Genomic DNA, 21,463 nt, shown 5'->3' with positions numbered 1-21,463 from the left:
ACCTCAGGTTGTCTGTCTTCACTCAAATTATAATTTAAAAGAATGTGAACTCAAAGAGGATCGTAGCTAATCGATGTAATCATGTTTAGAATCCAGTCGATGCTGAACCCCGATTGGTTCACAACCGGATTGAGTCGTATTGTAGCTGGAATCCGACCACAATTGGCCTCGATCCTACAAGATATGATTGGTCCAAAATACGGCCAAAATCTGGTTACGATCCGATCGAGGTCCAACTGGGGTCCGGCCTAGGACGATTCGTTGGCATGACCCGCAACGAAGCAACACTAGAAAGAAGAAAAGATGTGAAAACATTTTAGATTTTAGGAAAAAAAAAAATTGCGTGGACCTACCACGAGAGCAGGTGTACAGCAGTCCACAAATATTGTTTTGTAGCGAAGCAAAATTATATGTAAAATTAATTAAAATTTAATCTAATTAAATTTATTTAGAATATAATAATAATATAATTAATAGTTAATACGAAAATAATTTTATATGATTATATAGAATTGTTTAGATTTTTTTTTTTAAATTTAAAATGAATTATATTATATTATATTTTAAAATGATTATATTTTTAGAAAATAAATTTTGTTTATCAAAATCTAAATTCCAAGTTCTAAATTTATCAAAATGATATAAGCATTGTCTTCTCGTCGACTAAACCCTAAACTGCCGCCGCCGCCTTCTTCTTCTTCTCGCGCTGCCGTGCCCGCCCCGTGAGCTGCTAGATCAGGCCACGCCGGAGCGCCTCCGACGTCGTTGTCCGATTCATCCAAGGTAATCATTTCCAATCCGATCCGTTCTTTTTCCGTTATAACGTCCGAGAATGGCATTTGCAAGCAACGTTATTTACCGGAACTTTGGAACGGCGTGAGGCCTTCCCGTGCCGGAACGCCCCGGCAGTTCCACGTCCGTTCCGACGAACCATGGATTGAATGGTATTTTGTTTGATTTAATTGGACAATAGCATTTAACTGTTAATGTATTCTATAACTAAGCAATAGGTTATCGCTGAATGCATATATTGTATTTGATATCAGTAAAGCAAAGGGAAACTATTCTACTTTCCTTTTGTTTTCCTTAACAATATTATCTGAACAAGAGACATAATTCTTCTCACTTCATTTCCCACCTTTCCCTTTACATAAAAATCTTACTAGCTAACCAACTACTGCAATTACTCCTTGATCACAAAGTGTGGTCAAGCCACCTCTCCCAATGCATATATTGTATTTGCTTGCTGTTGATGATTTCCTTCCATTCTTTTTAGAGACTCCCCTGTAGGTCAGAGGCTAATGAGGATCTCCTTCACCGGAGTACTGTCAACATGCCTAATCCCACTTAAAGTTCTGAGATTAGATTTGACTATCACTCCTTTCTATACCAACCCAAGTTGGTTGATTAAGCATATTTGTTTGTGTATATACATTGTCTTGCTATCTTCGTTCAATACTTTTCCCTGCTTAGTAAACAAACCTGTTGCCTAGATGTCAACCGAATTGGGAGTGACTGCAAAGTATACATGTAACTTTCAATTGATAGTCTATAGATCATTATCTCATACAAATTTTCATTATATTCTATATCCTTGTTCCAATAATCTCTTTTAATGATCCATAATCTAATTAAGTTAGCAAAATACATGTCAATTGCTTAATGTGTTTTTGTCTGTTGCTAACAATTTGTGTAGTATATAGGCTGTTGTCTGACTATCATGTCTTTGTTCATGATATAAATTGTTTTGTATATGAAGAAAAATTATTTGAATTTTCTTTGACGAATCAATGCGTCCAATGTTACTAGCCCCAATTGAATTTGCATCAAAGTTTTGACTGGCATGATCCTTCCCGGGAAACTGATCCATTACTTGACATTCTGTTATCTGACAATCAGATTAATATAGACAAATGATATAAATCTTTGATCATTTTATTCTGGCTTCAAATGATATCCTACCAGTTCTTCACCATTTTAATCATGCTTGCTAAAAGTGCCTTTATTCTGTAAACTACAGCTATTACTTCCATTTCCCTTTTGTTTCAAGGTTGTCTTCTTTCATGGCAGCAAAAAAAACAAGATGAAGAAAGGGGTACATCCTCAAAGGCAGTGGATTTCATATGTGACTCAAAGTGGTAGATTGATGAATATTATGATGACCAGAATTAGCCATGTTGGTAAAGTCTACCATTTGAGAGCTAGGCGCCAGATGGCTAAAAGCCTTGGGCAGATCGCAAAGTTCAACCGCCGATACGGGAAGCAGGAAGAAAATGAGGAAAAATAAACCAATTCACAACTTGTTTTGCCATCTTTTGTTTCTTTTGTCATAAGATTCACATTTGGATACAAGATTGTCAAGGACAACTTGATTCTGATGTTACTCGTTCTAGTTCTTTAGAGACGCAGTCTCTCCTTGCTTTGATTGTTTTGTTACATGCCTACTGTGTCGAAGCAATCAATTCAATTCCTTCTCAGTGTTTCTATCCCATGGCTCTTTGTTTTTATTTATATAAGATGTATTTTACCTCATACTTTTATTTTTTTTCAAAATACTAATTCTATTGTCATCATTTTTCCTTTTATATTTGCAAATGTTATTAAAATGTCCCTTAAATGACTAGTTGAGTAGTAAGGCGTGGATACTAGATTATTAAAAAATAAAAAGAGATTTTTTAAAAATATGACATATAGGGGGCAAAATGATTATTTTTCTAGATTGGACTAAAATCCAGTTCGAAGCGGTTCGAATCATTGCGAATTCGACTGGCTTGTCGACCACATTCATGGTTGACGGGTGAAACGAACCGATCGGGCTCGGTATCTCGACCGGCGGTTCGGTTGCAGATATTTGCTCGAGGTGGACGCGCAGCGAGCTCATGGCGCAACGCTTCTGCCTCTTCCCAACACGCAACGCCCCCGTTCCCCACCTCCCGCTCGCCCCACTATTTACTCTTCCCCCTTCCCTTCCCCTCTCCGGTTCTCCTGCTCCTCCAATTTCATTAGGCCTCCCGATCAACCGCCATGGCGCTTTGCGGGGTCTCCTTCCTCCCCGCGCGCGATGCGCTTCGGATCAGCCTTCCGCCCCTCACCTCTTCTCCCTTCCCTTGCTCTCGGCGTTCTTCGGGATCCAGAATTATGCGGAGAAGTCAGGCCACGTGCTCTCTCCGGAAGATCGACTCCGCCGCTCCGTCAGGCGCCGGTAAACCGGCGTTGGAGGCCGATGAGCAGATCGGACCCGTCATGAAGTTCAGGATGTCTGATTTTGCAATCTCGTCTCAAGTTAGCGTCGGTCTTCATGGACGGGTGGGTTATGGCTTGTTCTTCAAGCAAAATGTTGACTTTTTTTTGTTCTTGAAATCTAAGGCGCCTTTTCTCTCGGTTTGTTTCTTATTGCGTAGGCTGACGAGTTGATCTTCGAGGCGACTGTTTGTGATCCCAATAGGTGAGTAGAATTCTCCCCGCTTTTGGCCTAACTTGTTCTAATGCCCCACGAAGGCCAAAGTTCGGATTTTGATGGATTTGTACCACTTTAGCTCGCTTTACAAATCGAGGGTAGTGCTTCGGCAACTGACTACTGTGCAAGCGAAGCGCAGAGGTCAGCGTGCATTGGAGGTCGGCTGGATTGAGCTTCTTTTGCTAAATCAATGGAGTGATTTTGCTCCAGTATTTGATTAGAAGTAATACACATGATATAACCACTGAAAGACCCCGACACGGCATTGTTTTCAGGTTCTGAAGAAACTTGCTCGGCGCAAGCTTATGTATCACTCCTATGCAATGCAAGTCTATGGTTATGTGTTCTCCTCGGACATTGGAGACAATATCCCGTTTACATTGGTGCACGGAGTAAGTTCTAACATCTTATGTTTTACCATGGTATTATAACATATTTAGGAACGACAAAATAAATCATGAATTTAGATAGTCGATTATTCGAGCCCTTAGCCAGAGTATTTTAATATGCTAGGTTCTTTCTGCAGTATCATGGTAGTTATTCCCTGAGACATTGGCTTCAACTCTCAGATTGGCTTCCCACGTTGGAAGTTACTTTGGCACTAGATGACGAGTGTCTTAGGAGGGTCGGGGATGATACAACAGGTGGACCTGCTGTTAGCCGGCAACATCGCCTCACCAGAATTTTAATGAGAGATCTTCTCATTGCAGTGAGCAAACTGTGTTAGTGTGTACATTTGTTTTTTTCATCATGGATTATATTAACGATTGTGGGTTTTTGTAGGTCAACTACTTGCATAGTCATGGGCTAGCTCATACAGAACTAAGGCTAGAGAATGTACATATCAGTCCTGTTGACAAACATGTTAAAGTAAGTTAGACTTTACTATTTGTACTTTCTTTTGCTATTTGGAAAGTGTTTGCTTGATTTAACTAGAATTTGTCAATCTATTGCTGGTATTTTTGAGTTTTTATATTATTTAATTCTATGTAGCTAGATTTAGTAAATTATGCTAAATTTTTTGAGGTAGGCTATACCTTCCTTTTTCACATCCTGTACATCTTGTTAAAATCTTAATTGATTTAGAAGAAGAGTAAATCTCTTGCTTAGTTGCTTTTTCTTGTGCAAGCTTTTAGCTCTAAAAACTGAAAGTCCTTCAGTGATTTTTTTTGACAATTTAAATTGTTGTCGGGAACTATGACATTTCTGTCAAGAGATAAATTTTAGTTGCGTTAAATAAAATTGAGTTTTGCCCTTCCTACTGCCTCTAGAATCCTCGCTTTAAGCAAAGGTAGCTGATCAAAACCACTTACTATCTTTAATGTACCCGCATACAGGTTGCATTGCTTTCTTTTCTCAAGGTATACACCACATTGTTTACATTAACACAAGAGAGATATGCCTTCCAAATTCACAACTCTGGTTATTGCCAAACTACACAAACATGGAATTGCAGAAAGCATATAACATAGACCTGCATGTACCTTAGTTGCTTATTGAATGTATAATGTGTGTGTTAATTTACAATTTTTCAAAATTGTAAATTAAAACCATGGTTAGTGGTTGAACCTATCGAGGGAGTTCTCAGAGACAATAATTTTCTGCTCCAAACTAAACTAAAGCAGCTATCAAAACCATGGTTAGTGTCATCTCCCAGCTTATCCTCTGTGTTCATTCTGATCATATTCGCTTACTCTTCTGGTTCTTACTCAGGATTTCTTGGGCACATCTTCTTGTTAACTGATCATACTAGACTGCTGCAAACTAGAGCTGAGCTACTTATTTCATTATTCGAACATGGTGAGTCTTGGCTTGTCTCATATCAAGTCTCACTTCCTTGTAGAATGGTTTTGAAGCAGCTGAGGACAAATCAGGATGCTTTAGATAATATGATTTTCCCTTAGGTGAAGCCATTCTTTGAAGTTTATTTCGAACTGCAGATAATATGGATAGATATTCAACGTTCATTGTTGAGGTGTTTCTTACTAAAGTTTGTATACACTGCATAAAGGGATTCTGTTCATTTAGTTTCAACATCATTTGAATTAGATGATATTTATGTTATTAGATAGGTATCCTTGGAAATGCTGCTGATTTCAACAACAGCAATCCAAACCATAGCACCAATGAGGTGAACAATGACAGGAGGAAATTGATGATTGCGTTTGATATGAGGTATAGTGATAAATACGAGGTGAACAAATGTGAAGAATTGTTCTACCAGAAACTATGGAAGTTTCTTGCTGCAATTTTTAATTGTCTTTTCTGTTATAGATGTGTTGGTTTCATCATGGCAAGACTGATTCTGAAGGAGCTAATGGATGCATCGATCTTTCTAAAGTTTAAGTCTTTCTTGACAAAGGTTTGTTAATTTGTAAAATTACTTCAACTCCTTGGAGAAATGAACTGCATATCAGTACAGTGGAATAGACATATTGTAATGCTTTTATGCATGTAAATAGAGGAATCAAATTATCATTATTATAAATATGCTAAGAATAAAAAGGCGTTCAGTGTTACTGGATTTAGTCACTTCTGTATCTTCTTTATGATAATTTATACATTTTTGTTTGCAGGGAAATGACCCGTCATGTTTGCGTGAGTTCCTTTTGCCAATTCTGTGCCGAGATTCACCATCTGGCAATCCTGGTTTGCAGGTTAATGTACACCTACTCTCTAAATTTCTTGTAAGATGTAGAGAAAGCTGGTTTGCTAAAAAGAGTTCTTCTTTATATTTTTATGTTATAGATAATGGATAGGAACTGGGGTGCTGGTTGGAACCTTCTCTCGCAGTTGCTGGCTTTGAAACCTTCTAAGAGAATAAGGTATAAACCAAACATGACTTTACAGTGAGAATTATCATTCACCCCTAGAGCGAAATATAAAACTGAAAATAGTTGGATGCTGAACTTTACGATGTCACACATGTAACATTACCTTAGTGTAACTACATAACTTCAGTGAGTGTATTTGCAAACTTGTAACCTTATGCTCGGTTCTGCTTAGACTCCCTAGTGATAATTTTTTTTTGAATTTCCATGCAGTTGTTTGGACGCACTAAGGCATCCATTTTTATGTGGTCCTAAATGGCGCACAGGCCCTTCCATGGATTTGATCCGATGGGGTTTAGGTTCAACTACCGTTCGGATGTCAGAAGATTACATCTACGTTGGTCATCAGGTGATGGACCACACATTTCTTTTATATTTCATGTATAATCTCAAATTATGCACATGATTACCACACTAGTTTTGGTTAGGACAAACAAGCTGTGTAGAATACAATAAGATCCATATAGCGAACTCCAAATAGTCAGGACATGAGCCATAAGCCATAAGAAAGTATGAGCACCCCTCTTTTAAAATCTAAAGTCTTGTGGATATCATCCACTTTTTTGATCTTGATCCTGTCAATATTAATTACAACTTCGATCTTAATATTGTTTTTGCCATATTACAGCGAAGTAGGATTGCTTATTTCATAGAGCTGATGGAGTTGCTGAATCCAAATCCTAGAACTAAGGTATCTATCCAGACTTACTATTGTAAGTCATCGAAAATATATAAAGCATAAATTCGGTGAGTTCCTAGTACTAAGGTATTTTTCCTGTGCGTTCGTGTGACCTTGCAGGGTTGGCTCAACTTCTTACCCGGTAGGTGGAGGTTGTTATACTCCACGGGAAGGCATATTGGATTAACTCTTCGACAAACTACCCCGAGAGTCCTTATCGATGATGCATACCTAACTTTGCGACAAGCTTCAGTTCCAGATCATCGCAGCTTTTCACTTGTATCCAATATAAGCTTCAAGATCATACCAACACCTCATTGGCCGCATGACAAGTCTGGGCCTACTGGAAGTTTGCAGGTAAAGTCTCTTGTGAAGATTTGCCCTGGGAGAAGGCATTACCCGAAAGAAGAGGATAGCGAAGAAAGCAGAAGGTTTGCCATCCACAACTCCGCGTCGGGTCACTTGTCCAGTAGGAAATGGAAAGGGATGGACAATCTTAAAGAGCTTCCCTCCAGCCTTCCAGCTGTTAAACTTACCATGGATGATATAGATGTATCGTTGAAACTTGATTCTTCCTCATTGAGTGCCGATGCCGCCAAGAAAGTGCTTCAGGAGGTCCGCACACAGATCCCGTTTGAAATGTTCGACGTGTCTAAATTCGTTTGCGGTACTTATGTAGATTCGAGGATGATGGTTCTTCGCGGAATCAGTGGGTCGGCTTTGCTCTTCACAAGATCGTGTTCTGTAAATGAGAATGTCTAAAATCCAAAAGATTTTCATTATGTATATTCTTCCAGACTCTTTTGAGGCTGTTCCCCTCTGTACAAATATCGCATCATATTCTCAATCCTGCAGCACTTTGAGTTTTACACAGTGAGTTTGGCGGCAAACTCTAGTGCATTGGTCAGTTTCGATAAATTGTGGCAAAAAAAAAAAAAAAACTAAAGATTTGGTAAAATTAGGGGTGTTGCGAGAATCGAACTCACGACCTCTCGCACCCAAAGCGAGAATCATACCACTAGACCAAACACCCTGTTGAGTTTTATACAGTGAGTTTGGTGAAAAACTCTAATGCATTGGTCGGTTTCGATAAATTGTGGGAAAAAAAATAAGGGGTGTTGCGAGAATCGAACTCACGACCTCTCGCACCCGAAGCGAGAATCATACCACTAGACCAAACACCCTGTTGATTTTCTTTTTTTTAGTTTACGTAATGAATGTGATTAACGAGGTAAAAGGTAAATAATTCTAAATTTTCTCCGGCTGTTATTTTTTTTAAAAAAATATAATAAATAATTAGATCCTTCTACTGTGCCCGATTTCGTTCGCCATTGCCGCGGCCGAGGCCGCCTTCGCAGGCTGCAGCACGCCGCCGGAAGACTACCTCAGCGATCTCCCCAGTCCTCTTCTTCCTCCTCACCCGCGACTCCTTCCGCACCTCCGTCCTCGCTTGCCGATGGCGTCGTGTCGCATTCCGACTATTTCAAGCGGACCTCTAGGTTACCAGCTGGCGTCGACTCGTTGCTATTCTTGCTCTATCGGGCGTCTTCGACTCGCCTCCGACTGCAGGTTGATTCGTCCCCGACGTAGATCGCCGCTGCAACTGGATCGACTACGGTCCCACTCCGGAGTCTGTCCATTTGTCCATCGCTCGTGGCAGTCGGTCCCCAACCTTCCTCAGTCAAGACGCTTTCACTCATGATTTCGAAGGAGTGGTTGGCAAGGCTGTTCTCTTGCTCGCCTGATTTGGAAAATTAACATTAAACCAAGGATTTCGGTTGATCAATATCAGAAACTCGGACGTTTAAAGCTGAAATCCGATGTTCGTCTGGAACAGTTGTATGTTGGCCTCTGTTCAGTTGCAGAGCCTTTTGGAACACCACTATCTTCATTACTTGTCTCTTTATAGCAAGGTATATTGTTATCTTTTTCTTGTTTAACGATAATTAGATTGTAAACTACAAAATATTAGGGAAAAAAAATCCAAAATGCTATAATTCATTAACCTTTTCCAGGTGAGCTTAAGATTTTTTAATGCAAAATGACAATGGTCATCAATGCATAGTATAGTAGATTGGAATTTGAATCCTAAATGTGTGTTAGCTCGGTATGTGTACTTGTAGGACATTAAATTAAGCACATTGTTCATCGATGGAAGATATTTATATCAATTACAGAGTAGTTAATTTTTTGTCTTTATGGAAAAAGAATCTACACGACCACTATACCTAAAGGGATGATGAAAATGGTCATAAATGGATAATATATTGGAAAAAGAATTCATGTGGACAAAGAATCCTCAATGTAAATTATGTGTGCGTACACATGCTTATCAGCATAATGTTATAGGGATTGGTTACTAGGGGGCGATAGTAGAAAAAGGGGCAAAAACAAGAGTAGATATAGAGAGAAAGGGACATGGACGAAGGGATATAAATTTTTATTTTTGCTTGCTAATTTTATATTACATGTCTATCTAAAAAAAAATACATCTTAGTCATGGTGAGAATCTAATTGCCTGGTCATCTTCTGTTGTTGGTTTCTTGGAATTGGTTCCTTGTTGGGACTATTTCTTTCTTGCTTGATCGAGGATGAAGCCTCTCTTGATGATAGCACATGAGCATGCAGAATGGCAAAAACATAGATAGAAAGTATGACAATAGTGTTTGTGTTATTCAATGCCGAACCTTATCGGCATTTCCAGGGAAGCTTACTCCATGTATCTGGTTTTTGCTTGTGTTTACAAAATAGTGTTGTTGGTAGCAGAGAGATGCCATTGGTTGTTTAGATTGCAAGACTATATTGTCAATTGCTTTTCAATGCCAATTAATGTTCAATTACAGAATAATTTGATAAGACATCTTATTAATATTCACCATAAATAACCAACATGTTAAATAGGAGTTAATATCATATTTTGGTCTAGCTTTTGTCATAGTGATTTTAGATCGTTTGTGAATCTGTGATATATAAAGTTTTCAATACGACTGTTGTTTTTTTCCTAGTTAATTCAGTGTTTTTCTTTTCTTTCTCAGTTATAGCTTATGCCTACTCCAGAAAGTTTACCAGTTCTTTACAAATTGTTGAAGTTGGAGATCCATCCATCCACTTCTGGTCACAATTCCAACAGTTTGCAAGTGCTATTTTCTCTTCTTCAGTGCACACCGAATATATATTCACTCATTTTAATTGAAAATGGACAGGCGTGAGATCAGTCATCATATGTACATTGATTTTGAAGCAATGACAATATTTTGATTTGATTTGATTTGATTTATCTCTTCTTATGATTTAAATTTCAGGGGCCATATGGAAGAGAAATCAATTAGTGGAGGAATTTATTGAATATTGTGCCCATCAAAGGTTTAGATCATCTTAAGAAAAGTTTCTGCTAGAAACAAAACTACAAGAATTCAATCAGCCATTTTGGAGATATTATTGGAGAGAGTTCAAGCATGGGATGAACTGATGAAGTAGTGGTGACTACACATAGGGATGGGTTTGCCCATATATATATATATATATATATATATATATATATATATATATATATATATAACATTTGAAGCTTTGTCATACTAGCAGATTATATACTGTATATAAAAGCACATGAACTGTGATGTTATCAACATTGCACATAATGTTTTATGAACTTAGCTCATGCTTTCCATTTGGTGCATTGTATGGCATCAAATGGTGTAAGGCTGTTTGGGATTGAGTAAAAGGGCCTCTTGATTTTTTTCATGGGCGCCGTCAAGTGTCATGAATTCCAATGTTGTTCTGGCCCCTGAAAATGTGTAGGAGAGTATTCTTAAGGTGAGTATTCTTTTTATTTCAATTATTAATGCATGATTAAGATGGGATTTTATTGTTATGATGCTATATTAGCTTTCAATCACTCTCCATTATTTTTGTGATGCAGAAAGGGATTAAAATCTCTCAGAGGAATGGGTGTGACAACTACAGCCTCCTCTGCAATATATTCAACAGGGTCGCTACTAGTGGGATGTTGTAGCATAGTTCAACTATAGGGCCATCTGATTCAATCAGTGTTATCTGCTGTTCAAGTTTTTATCTAATTTAGTTGCCCTTTCGAGAGGTTTGTAACATTACATCATAGAGTACTCTCTGAGTAATGTAATAGTTGATGTGCTTGTTGTACAGGATGTGCAGTGAAAGGAGACTTTGGCGTCAAGCTTTCTGCTTAATTATCAGCGGACGAGTGATCTATCTGCCGAGGTTAAAGGATTACAGATGCAGCATTCCTTTTGTGTTCTGAAAGGACACAATAGGATTGTTACAGTTAAGTCGTATGCAATAGATTTGTTACAATTCAGGTGTGCTATATTTGTGTGATGTTTGTGTCGCGTGTGTTTGCGAGATTGTTAATTGCAGTTGGACACTGATAACTGCAAGTTTATAATAGAGAAAAATGTGGATTAGCTCATGGAATGCTCTTCGAAGGTGAACTTTCGACCTCTATGATAGGATATTTCTTGAATAAACAAGTTAAGAGTAAAATAAAAGCATGCTTGTTCTTGGAGCATAACACTAACTCATTCCTACTGCAATTGTTTTTTATTCATATGTCACAGTTGTTCACTATTGTTGCTAAGGTTGGCTTGTGCTGGTGGAGAACCTAAACAATTGTATCACTTGTTCGGGATGATGACAAGTACATTATTGGAAAGAGCTCGAGCATCACCAAGGTACATTCTTAAATCAACTTAAGCATGTTGGGTTCATAATCTCCATTACTCTTCTTGCTCCATCTTCATCTGCAAAATTATATTGTTTATACCTCCTCTCACATGGTTAAAGTCAAAGGCATTTCATAATTTAGAATAATTAATCATCTTTGATTCATAAAAATTACAGAGAAAAAAGAAGAAGATTCTTAAATGGATCTCCTTATCCTATAGCTGGAGCCTTTGATCATTGAACTTGGCCTTGTCTCTCTTACTAATCGACATCAATCATATTTAAGATATTCTCTTTTGTGATTATCTTAAAATTTAATCGTGTCATGTCTTAATTACTATACTTAATTCATGGTCATAACTTCTAATTGCATCCCTAACAATTGGATACTGAATTGTCACCATCTGCATTATATATAAAGCTATTCCAGATTTATTTTGACAACTCTTTATTACCTCGAGATATTTATTTCTTTAATAAAAAGTTTGTCATATTTTTTGAGACCCCTCCAGTAGTTGTCAGATGATGAAGCCAAGACGTAGACGCTGCATGCCTTTGTCTTCGTATAATTGCATTACGTTGACTGCTGAAATATGAAAAACTCGTACAAAATTCCAAATACAAACCAAAAAAATCTACTCCAACTACTCAACAAGGTAGAATCACAGTGAAAAATAAATAAATAAAATAAACAAACTAACAAAAGAGCCTCATGCACGTTCTCTTCCAAATTATTCATCAACAGCTCAAGTATATATGACTCCTTATGTACACAAACTCACAGGCCCTAAAAATTACCAATCTTTCTTCTTCTTTTTCTTTTTTTTTCCCTCTCTTAATCCTTCAATAGTAATAATAATAATAATTATTATTATTATTCATTTTGGATGCCAAGAATTCAAGCATCTAATGGTGCCATTTAGGTACTCTGACCACTTGAGGTCCTCTGGCTCACCTTCAATGTGGATTTCAGCTCCTTTGTTTGGAAGCAGCAACTGATCTGACCATGGAAACATGCCACTGATTTCCATTAGAGGACTGTTGTAGCTCTGCATCTCCACTCCACTGCTATTCACGCTGCTCCCGCTGCTGCTGCTCGGGTTCATGATGCCGATTCCGATTCCCCCCTCCAAGTACTGCAATGGCTGAAAGCAAGCTTCTTCTCGCGGCAGATTCACCACCGAAGCAATCAGTGCGTCGCTGCCGTAGCTCGTCGGCTCGAACCAGCAGAGCGGCGTCGGGTTGTGGCTCGTGGGCTGCTCCCTCGAGAGGGAGCTCGAATTCTCAACCGGGGTGGTGGTCGAGGGAGCTACGGCGACGGGTGGCTCGTCGCCGGTTTCGGCGGCGGCCGGCTTGTGGTCTTCTTTCAGCGGCTTGTGGGTGTCCGGGTCGATCCCATTTTGCTTCAGCCTCTTCTTGATGCAGGAGTTCCAGTAGTTCTTGATCTCGTTGTCCGTCCTCCCGGGCAATCGCGACGCAATCTGAGACCACCTGAACAAACAAATTGTCAAGAACACTTGGAAGAACACGGCGAATTGCCCGTGGACAGAATCGTCAAGAACCTGTTGCCCAACACGGCGTGGAGTTCGACGATGAGCCTCTCCTCCTCCTCGGAGAACATGCCCCGCTTGAGGTCCGGCCGCAGGTAGTTTATCCACCTCAACCGGCAGCTCTTCCCGCACCTCTGCAAGCCTGCAAAATTCCCCCGGGGCAGAGCTTTCACCTCGAATTCTTCTCCGACGGAAGGAAGGGAGCAGCGCAGCGAGGAGAATAACTAACTACGCACCTGCCAGCTTGGGTACAGAGCTCCAGCAGCCATGGCCGAACTTGGTGATGTGGTCGAGCAGCTTCTCGTCCTCCTCAGGAGACCACAGACCCTTCCTCAGCTTCTGCTTGTAGCAGCACGAGTGCCTCCCCATGAAGACAGCAATGTGCCCAACAATTTAGATCAGAAAAAACTTGGAGACAAGAAATTCAACGAGAGAAGGAACAAGCTCTGAACTCAAGCTAAGGGAGAGAAGAAGAAGAAGAAGAGAGAGAGAGAGAGAGAGAGAGAGAGAGAGAGAGAAGGAGATAAGTGTGCCCAATTCAACTAGGGGGGCTTTTTAACTTGGGTTTGAGTGCCACATCAAGGTGATAGAATTAATGTATGGCTGGCCCTATGGTGGGTCAAGTGTCTGCCATTGGAGAGGAGAGGAGAGGAGGGGAGAGGACTCCATGGCTTCAAAACCAAGTCAGTAAAATGTTGGGATTTATAAAGGGAAGGTACATGTGAGGAGATGAGGCATTGACTCTTTGGACCATGAATTGGAGAGGCAGCATGCTTGGACTTTCCCTCCTCAGCCTGTTTGTATAGAGGAAAATCCTTTGGAGTTTATCTTCTAATTCTTCACCTTCCATTGCCTTTTAACATGCTTCATATCCAATGCCGTTTTGAAAATTTGACACTCTTGAAAGTTCTTCCAAGGGCACTTTAATGGAGTGCATCAAAATGATGATGAGTAAGGGTAGGCCTCTCTCCCTTTTTTTGCCTTTGTGGTGTGGTATATCTTCTAATGTATCGCCTTCATCCACTAATCATTTATATATTTATCGCTTTATATCTAAAGCTAAATTAAAGTGTTTATAAAAGAGGAAAGGAAGATTCTTCCACACCTCCTCCCATTTTATCGAAATGAGAACTCCTTTAGGGGAAATTTCTTAAACTTGTGTCATTAGGAGAAGATAAGGATCATGAATATAAATTCACTAAATGAGCTTGTTATCATGTATAATTTGAGGGGACTCGTATTGATTTGAAATGACATGAGTTAGTTGTATGCCATTAAGTGATTTGCCTTTCCATTGAAAATTTAGTCACTTTAGTTTTTAGCCATCCATTAGATTTGTCTAGATGCAACTTCAATGATCACAACGAAACAATGTAAATCAATCAATCGACTCAAGATCTCCAAGAATGACAACAAATTAAGCTTTTTTTAAAAAAATTATCCACTTTCTATCCTCGAGCCATCCATTTAGTTTGTCAATTTCATTCAAAATGAATAAATAATGATTACTATTGTGTTGCAACTCTGCTACGCTCGACTACTACAGACGAACCAACACTGACACTCGAGCACAACCAAATTTCTATCTTCGTGTTGGGTAACATTATTGTTGAGTTAATTTAATTATTACATGAGAAAGGGCAGGGTTGTTACACTTCCTTCATTCTTGTATTCAATTACTCTACTTAGAGTTTACTGGTAGAGAATTTAGTAGATTGTTCATTGATAAGTCCGAGGGACATGGCGCATGGATCTTGCAGTAAGGGCCGCTAAAGACTTTGAATCAAATAACTGACCTTGTATTCTTTCACTTGTTTTATTGTTTCTATTTTTCCGCTATGCACTCACATTTTTATGAAATAAACAATAATTAAGTTTTTAAAATTAACATGATTCGATCCTACAATTATCACCCTCAAAATTTTTTACAAAGAAACCTTGGAGTCTATTTTCTTTTTGTTAGATGGTCTAATAATTTTCTGATTGGAATAACTCACCATTCCTGAGGAAAATCTGTGACTATCCGAATGAAATTCTTGCTTGCGAAGACAAAGTCATGATAAATGACAAATGCTGGCCTTGACGACAAACAAGTTGTAGGATGGAGGTCAACTACCTGTACAAAAAAAGACGACGAGCAATAATTCATGGAATTGACGATAACATGAGTATAAAGCAGAATGGATAATGCATACATGGTGTCCTTTTATTGTTACATAGCTGTCTGAATCATCGAGCTTCGCGACCTGCATGAAATAACCTGCTAGCAATGCCCTTCCAATGTCGTTGTAAATGTTGGAGCTGTTCGAATTTGGGCTGCACTGAGTAAGATTAAGCTTATCCATGATCAACTTGAGCTGATTCCTGACATTGTCAGCAGCTTTGAGCACTGCCTGACTGATAAACTTACTTTTACACCATGCAGAATTTCCATCTGCAAATTATGCTTTGTACATTATAATGTGCGCACAGGCATATACATATAAAAACACAACTTACTGTTTAATTTGTATGCGTTGTAAACATTGAGAAGACTAAGGTGATCGCCATTCATATGCATGAACGTTGCCTTAGCTTTATCAGCAGCCTCCTGGCATTCGATGGGCCGTAGGAAGCAATTCGATACTGATATGAAATTTCAAGAAAGAATAGGAAAGTAAAATTTTAGTTCGAGCATTTTAAACAATATCACCACTTGAAAAAACAAATCTGCAGTGAAATTAGAAGACTTCCTAGATTTGGTGCACAGTGGCTGGCTTTTGCTTCAATAGGAAGAGTTGAAAGTTTGAGCAAACAAGATGTCATTTTTAGATTTCTTTTATCGAATATACAGTGAATCTATTTGGCAAAGTATTAAAAATGTCATCAAAAACTTAAAGGAGCTTGCCAGACAAAAAGGCTAAGAGAAAAATGAAAAGAGGTATAACATGCATAACATCTATGATCGGATTGAAAACTGCATAAGCTAGGGATTTGATTAGGAAAAACTGTTGATAGACTAAACGTACCTAATCTTATGCCTATGTTGCCAGCCTACAACTTATCACACATTTGTTTCTCTCTTTTTCTTTTCCCATTTCCAGTTGAGAGGGTAGGCATCATGTAGAGCAGAACCCTAAAAGCCATGGCTGATACTAGAAGCTATATTGCATGGTAACAATGATGATAGAGGTTATGTCTCCTTCTCAATCTCTTTTTTTGCTTCAATTGTACTTTCAATAATCACGTTTTCATTAAGATTTTTTCTAATTTATGCAACAAGCTAGGCATAGATGGCATACCGTAGCTTAAGAAAGAGTGTTAGATTAAAAAAAAATGAGTATAATCTAGTCTAGAACCTACCTAGCCTTATGCCTATGTTAAGTTATTATCAGTAATTTAGAGAAAATTAGTCATCTTAAAGGATTTTATTTTGAGTCTATAAATACATGTAATTATTCTTTCTAAGATACAATGCTATGATATTTCATAAATTTTACACCTTGTCTAACACTGTAAATGAAATAAGCAACATCATTTCAATCACATTTCAAATTAACATAAATTACACACACAGCATATGAAAAATCTGAAATGATAAATAGAATTTACCTAAATTATATCTCTTAATACTAAAGAAAAGCATAAGAGATTTAAGGAAAAGCACATATGGAATTTGTCTTGCACCTGACAGCATAGCAGCAATCGAAAGAATCTCATTAGAGCAGCAAAACTTTGGACTTTCAATGAGCATCTTTGCCATTTGAGGATCCAAAGGAAACTCACTCATGAGCTCTCCCAATTTGGTCACACTACCCTCATCATCCAAAGCACCTAAGCATTTCAAGGTATCAACAGCTTGCAGAACTGTTTCAGCAGGAGGAGGGTCCATCAAATCAAGTTTGAGTAAATCCTGAAATCCAAGCTTTCTAAGCTGAAGGATAGAACCAGCAAGGTTTGCTCGGAGAATCTCTGGGGAATCTTCAGGCTGATTTCTCTCCAAAAAACTCTTGGAATAAAGTCGAAAGCATTTTCCTCCAGCTGACCTTCTTGCACATCCTGCCCTCCTTTGTGCACTTGCTTTTGATATTGGTAAAATCAGCAAGGACTCGACATGACGATCTGCATTGTAAACCTTTTTCTTCGTGTACCCACAATCGATGGAGTAAACAATGCCATCAATTGACAATGAAGATTCTGCAATTTCCGTTGACACTATAATTTTCCTTCCAACAAGGCTTGGTGGATGTTGGATCACACCATCGATTGCCGGCGATAGTTTTTTTGTTGCAGGTGGAGCCGCCTTGAAGACCTTCTTCTGCATATCAACAGGCATAAATGAATCGAGAGCGATGACCTTGACAGGTCCAATTCTGTCTTCCAAGTCCATGATTAGCTTTTCAATTTTCCAGCAGCATCTCTCTATCTCCTCCTTCCCAGTAAGGAACACAATTATGTCACCGGTCGGTTCAGATACAATAATCTGAGAAACAATCTCTACTGCTTCGTCCACATAGTCCCTCACTGGATCCTGTGAATGAATAATCTCTAGAGGATGAAGCGATGGAAGTGGTTGTACAATTCGGGAACCCTTGAAGTAATCTTTTAACTTTTTCGCTTCATTCTGAGTACTCATGAGCACGAGTTTAAGGTCGCTTCGGGATTTTGATTTGAACAAATCCTTGAAGTAAGCAAGAAGTATATCAGTGGCTAGGGTCCTCAAGTGCACCTCATCTAGAATTACCACTCTGTAACTTTGTAGCATTCGATCGTACATTGCCTCTCTTAGAAGCACACCATCTGTTAAGTACCTAAACAAATTTACATCTCCAAAATAAGACTAGAACCATGTTGCATAAACAGAGAGAATGTATCCATGAACCAGTGCCTAGACAAAACCTTACTTCAAAGTGGTCTTCGGTCCACTGCAGTCTTCAAAAAGCAACGAGTACCCCACTTCCTCTCCCAACTTCACGTCCATCTCTTGAGCAACTCGACGGGACAGGGCCGATGCTACTAGACGGCGAGGTTGAGCGCAGACAACCTTCTTCCCTTTTCTTGCATATCCTGCCTCAATGACAAATTGTGGAATCTGCCGCCCCGACAATCCAAAGACAACATTAGAGACAATCAAGAATTGAATCCCTACATCCATCCAATCATATGTAACATCCTCCTCCTAGTTCACATCTAATCATGCAACACTACTAATACCGTATACCGATCGAAGAAGACGACGTCAAGAACTTCGACTGAAGAGTTTTCGCATACTCGTGTGATTACTGCCCGAGCATGAAGTTTAAGAACCGTACCCTTTTTAGTTTTTATAAGAAAAAGAGAGGGTGGATGACCTGGGTGGATTTTCCCGATCCTGGCGGGGCGGCGACGATGACGACCTGGTTCTTGGCGAGCGCGTCGAGGAACTTGCTCCGGTCGGCCCACACGGGAAGATTCTTCCGCCGCTGAAGGAGCTTGTGATAGCGCCGGGAGAAGGGCCATCCCGTCGCCGGGTTCACCTCCTTCGCCTCTTCATCCGCCATCGCCGGATCCGCGATCGGGGAGGAGGAAAAATAATAAGGAGGCGCGTCGGATCACTTTTCAGTAAAGCAAGACCAGTACAAAGCTTCGATGGGAAGAAATAATTAAGATGCGCACTTGTTACTAAAATACTCCTCTCTCCCCTCCTGGCCTCCATCGAATCGAATAATTTTGGCAGAAAATAAGAATAGCGGTCTTTGTAGGAATATATATTTTTTAAAAATGTACATCCCTTTTTAAATATTATAAAAAAAACATAATTTATAATTTAAATATTCAAATATTTATATCTCCTCGACTGTTTGACTCGAGTCGTAAAGCTATTCAGGTCTAAATAGGGTTTTTTTTTTAAATGTTTTAATATGTTAGATCAATATTATAAAATTTTATTACAATATCTTTAATGATTAAAATTCTAAATAATTTTTTTTATCATTCAATTTAAAACATATAATTATATAAATTTACACATGTTACATCAATTTTAAGATAAAAGAAAAAAAAATATTTAAATTTTCAAAAATATTGTTAAACATTTATACAATAGTTTAAAATTTTTTATTTCATAAAGCTCTCACAAACCTCTTTGATTGTTTTTTAAATGGCAATAAAACAATTAACATAAATCAAATTCATGGTCACTTTACATCCATCCCGAATGGACATGTCTTTTATATTTCAAGAAAATTTATATGTCTATTTAAAATTTTCTCTGAGATTTTTTCTCTTTACATATTATTATTCTTGCAAGAAACATGCTGTAAAAATATTTGTTCTTACAATTAATAGATCGTCCATTGCTAGTATTTTCTTATTTATTTGGATAATCGATAAAAAAGAATGTTTATAAGATCGAATTGATATCCGTAGATTAATCAATATTGTAGAAAAAAAACATACTCCTCAAATGGTCACTTGCAAAACTCACTTAATCAAGTTCTTGAACTAAAGAAGGTCTTTCACTTCAAAATGGATTAATTCGGTCGGTAACCGAATTAATTTTTTTTAACTTAAAAATATTAAATTATTTTCAAAAAAACTTAATTTATTTAATAAAAAGATATATTTAATTCTTTTTTGAAAAATAATATTATTAATAAAAAATTAGTATAATCAATTTATTTGATTTACAAAATCTAAAATTAAACCAAACTCTTTGAAGAGTTTTGCCGTGGGAGTCTATCTTAATCATACAACTAATCTAGGTAGTGTGAGTATGTTTTTCATGTTTCAAGATAAGACATGAAACTCGGGGGTTGAAGTCTTGGGATTAAATTTTAGAGTTGGCAGCACGTAAATTTTTGTAACCTATGTAAATTCATCTCGCCTGTCATTTGTCTTTTCAATTATTATAATTTATCTCTTTTTCATTGATCCTAAAATGAACGATAAAAATGTTATGGATGAACATATTCATCTTTTTTTTCCACGAGATATGACGTTCTACGGATGATCGGTTCGTGGCTTGGGCGGATAGAATTGTTGAATTATGAGCATGTCTTGCATAAGGATTCTCTTAATAAACTACTAAGCTACCACTTGCGGGTTTCATTTAATAATTGTAATAAAAAATATTTACGCTCATATCTTACTCTTTTCCTAGTCTATTCTTAAATTATATATATATAAAATAAATCATAGAAGACTTGGTGTAACACTTTTTGCTGCTGGCCCTTTTACTTTTGGAGTACTTGGAGGGAAATTTAAATTCATTCTAAGTAATTGGTGATTAGAAGGCTTATTTTCTCGTGGTTAATCAGTTAACTTAAAATTACTTTATAATGATTTTAAAAAATATATATTTAAAACTAAATTTTTTTAAAGAATGTTATATGGTATTAATGGTTTAGAATTATTTTTAAAATTTAAAATTTTAAAAGAAGTAATAAATTCAAATTAAAAACCACACAAAATTAAATTCTTTTCTAAATGTATAAATACCTTATAAAATACTACAGTCAATATAACTTTAGGAGAAATATTTTTTTTAAAAAAAATTAAAATTAATAAAATTTTAAGTCTCATAGGAAAATAGTACTAGGGATTATCTGGTCCGTAAATTATGGAGTAGGGGATAGTCCATTGCATGAGGACTCTTGATTTGAATATACTTCATCTTTAAATAAGTAGGGTTCATCTAAATCAAGAGTCTAAAAAAATGAATCATCCTTTTGTCTATAAATTTTGCAGACCAAAGAATCCCTCCTTGGAAAATAGTTAAAAAAAATTATATTAGATTGGATTTTTGGATTCCAATTGATCGGTTCAGGTTTAAGATTTTCATATTAAATTCAAATTTGAATCGAATTCAAATTAGATTAAAAAAAAATTAATCTGATCCAACTCAATCTATTCCATCCGAATTAACACTCTGAGTGAGGACGAACACAGTCATATTTAGTCAACTAGAGATCCCTATTTCTCCAGCTCTCATTTGACGAGTCTGAATTATCGTGAGGACGAACCCGAGTCGCTGTGGGCACTCGGCTCTCTTGAGCACTAGGCTGACGTGGGCACTCGGCTTTAAATTAATAATATTTTTACCAAATAATAATAGCATAGATAACAACGAAAAGAGACGACGAAAGTAAGAGATAATATTTCGAGAGCTCGGATCCTTTGGATACCGTTTTTTAAGGTTCAAAAGATGATCCTTAGTATGTATTGATGGACTACATGATCTCCATTTATAAAATAGATAGAGATTATTCATCTCCACCCGTATATA

General features: G+C 37.7%; 4 protein-coding genes, 2 long non-coding RNA genes and 2 other non-coding genes across 9 annotated transcripts; 4 read left to right on the top strand and 4 right to left on the bottom strand.

Annotated features, from left to right (window-relative positions):
* The first annotated feature begins 628 nt into the window (after positions 1 to 628).
* LOC121972156 lies at positions 629 to 2,477 on the top strand. 2 transcript variants are annotated; one of them, XR_006109331.1, is made up of 2 exons: positions 629 to 783; positions 2,071 to 2,477. XR_006109331.1 is itself a non-coding variant. In XM_042523818.1 (2 exons), exon 2 carries the CDS (start codon positions 2,084 to 2,086, stop codon positions 2,285 to 2,287), a length of 204 nt encoding a protein of 67 aa, XP_042379752.1. In that variant the 5' UTR covers positions 629 to 783; positions 2,051 to 2,083; the 3' UTR covers positions 2,288 to 2,477. The 2 variants fall into 2 exon arrangements, 1 of the variants encoding a protein (XP_042379752.1); XM_042523818.1 differs by having other exon boundaries at positions 2,051 to 2,477.
* Positions 2,478 to 2,867: 390 nt separating this feature from the next.
* On the top strand, positions 2,868 to 7,814 carry LOC121972152 (probable plastid-lipid-associated protein 14, chloroplastic). The gene is made up of 13 exons (XM_042523816.1): positions 2,868 to 3,306; positions 3,402 to 3,445; positions 3,537 to 3,615; positions 3,733 to 3,849; positions 3,984 to 4,166; positions 4,241 to 4,327; positions 5,526 to 5,632; positions 5,732 to 5,819; positions 6,034 to 6,114; positions 6,206 to 6,282; positions 6,502 to 6,637; positions 6,917 to 6,979; positions 7,088 to 7,814. The coding sequence occupies exons 1-13, from the start codon at positions 3,025 to 3,027 to the stop codon at positions 7,727 to 7,729; spliced, it is 1,986 nt and encodes a 661-aa protein (XP_042379750.1). The 5' UTR covers positions 2,868 to 3,024; the 3' UTR covers positions 7,730 to 7,814.
* A 114-nt stretch (positions 7,815 to 7,928) lies between these two features.
* Positions 7,929 to 8,000, bottom strand: TRNAP-UGG. Its single transcript has one exon. It is a non-coding gene; the product is annotated as a tRNA-Pro (tRNA).
* A 79-nt stretch (positions 8,001 to 8,079) lies between these two features.
* On the bottom strand, positions 8,080 to 8,151 carry TRNAP-CGG. The gene has a single exon. It is a non-coding gene; the product is annotated as a tRNA-Pro (tRNA).
* Positions 8,152 to 8,290: 139 nt separating this feature from the next.
* On the top strand, positions 8,291 to 10,469 carry LOC121972155. Its single transcript, XR_006109330.1, has 3 exons — positions 8,291 to 8,880; positions 10,003 to 10,191; positions 10,270 to 10,469. It is a non-coding gene; the product is annotated as an uncharacterized LOC121972155 (long non-coding RNA).
* Positions 10,470 to 10,520: 51 nt separating this feature from the next.
* Positions 10,521 to 12,729, top strand: LOC121972154. The gene is made up of 5 exons (XR_006109329.1): positions 10,521 to 10,783; positions 10,890 to 11,066; positions 11,132 to 11,431; positions 11,563 to 11,676; positions 12,592 to 12,729. It is a non-coding gene; the product is annotated as an uncharacterized LOC121972154 (long non-coding RNA).
* On the bottom strand, positions 12,326 to 14,137 carry LOC121972153 (transcription factor MYB61-like). Its single transcript, XM_042523817.1, has 3 exons — positions 13,455 to 14,137; positions 13,231 to 13,360; positions 12,326 to 13,159 (listed from the first exon to the last, which is right to left on the bottom strand). Exons 1-3 carry the CDS (start codon positions 13,585 to 13,587, stop codon positions 12,547 to 12,549), a joined length of 876 nt encoding a protein of 291 aa, XP_042379751.1. The 5' UTR covers positions 13,588 to 14,137; the 3' UTR covers positions 12,326 to 12,546.
* Positions 14,138 to 15,067: 930 nt separating this feature from the next.
* On the bottom strand, positions 15,068 to 18,862 carry LOC121972151 (probable pre-mRNA-splicing factor ATP-dependent RNA helicase DEAH2). The gene is made up of 6 exons (XM_042523815.1): positions 18,549 to 18,862; positions 18,102 to 18,289; positions 16,885 to 18,008; positions 15,718 to 15,843; positions 15,414 to 15,652; positions 15,068 to 15,334 (listed from the first exon to the last, which is right to left on the bottom strand). Exons 1-6 carry the CDS (start codon positions 18,735 to 18,737, stop codon positions 15,212 to 15,214), a joined length of 1,989 nt encoding a protein of 662 aa, XP_042379749.1. The 5' UTR covers positions 18,738 to 18,862; the 3' UTR covers positions 15,068 to 15,211.
* Positions 18,863 to 21,463: the final 2,601 nt, after the last annotated feature.

The sequence above is a fragment of the Zingiber officinale genome, chromosome 4A (genome assembly GCF_018446385.1).
Source record: "Zingiber officinale cultivar Zhangliang chromosome 4A, Zo_v1.1, whole genome shotgun sequence".
NCBI classification, from domain to species: domain Eukaryota; kingdom Viridiplantae; phylum Streptophyta; class Magnoliopsida; order Zingiberales; family Zingiberaceae; genus Zingiber; species Zingiber officinale.
Note: the sequence above shows the minus strand (reverse complement) of the source record. Positions and strands in the feature narration are given on the sequence as shown.

What these genes read in the sequence shown, in the direction of transcription:
- LOC121972156 (XM_042523818.1), top strand. Translation starts at nt 2,084, where the DNA reads ATGAAGAAAGGGGTACATCCTCAAAGGCAGTGGATTTCATATGTGACT.
- LOC121972151 (XM_042523815.1), bottom strand. Translation starts at nt 18,737, where the DNA reads ATGGCGGATGAAGAGGCGAAGGAGGTGAACCCGGCGACGGGATGGCCC. An exon ending in GATTGCTGCTATGCTGTCAG is followed by an intron (nt 15,844 to 16,884) that starts GTGCAAGACAAA and finishes ATTTCATATCAG; the next exon opens with TATCGAATTGCTTCCTACGG. An exon ending in TAACAATAAAAGGACACCAT is followed by an intron (nt 15,335 to 15,413) that starts GTATGCATTATC and finishes TTTTTTGTACAG; the next exon opens with GTAGTTGACCTCCATCCTAC.
- LOC121972152 (XM_042523816.1), top strand. Translation starts at nt 3,025, where the DNA reads ATGGCGCTTTGCGGGGTCTCCTTCCTCCCCGCGCGCGATGCGCTTCGG. An exon ending in GCGTCGGTCTTCATGGACGG is followed by an intron (nt 3,307 to 3,401) that starts GTGGGTTATGGC and finishes CTTATTGCGTAG; the next exon opens with GCTGACGAGTTGATCTTCGA. An exon ending in ATCCAAATCCTAGAACTAAG is followed by an intron (nt 6,980 to 7,087) that starts GTATCTATCCAG and finishes GTGACCTTGCAG; the next exon opens with GGTTGGCTCAACTTCTTACC.
- LOC121972153 (XM_042523817.1), bottom strand. Translation starts at nt 13,587, where the DNA reads ATGGGGAGGCACTCGTGCTGCTACAAGCAGAAGCTGAGGAAGGGTCTG. An exon ending in CTCTGTACCCAAGCTGGCAG is followed by an intron (nt 13,361 to 13,454) that starts GTGCGTAGTTAG and finishes GGAATTTTGCAG; the next exon opens with GCTTGCAGAGGTGCGGGAAG. An exon ending in CACGCCGTGTTGGGCAACAG is followed by an intron (nt 13,160 to 13,230) that starts GTTCTTGACGAT and finishes TTGTTTGTTCAG; the next exon opens with GTGGTCTCAGATTGCGTCGC.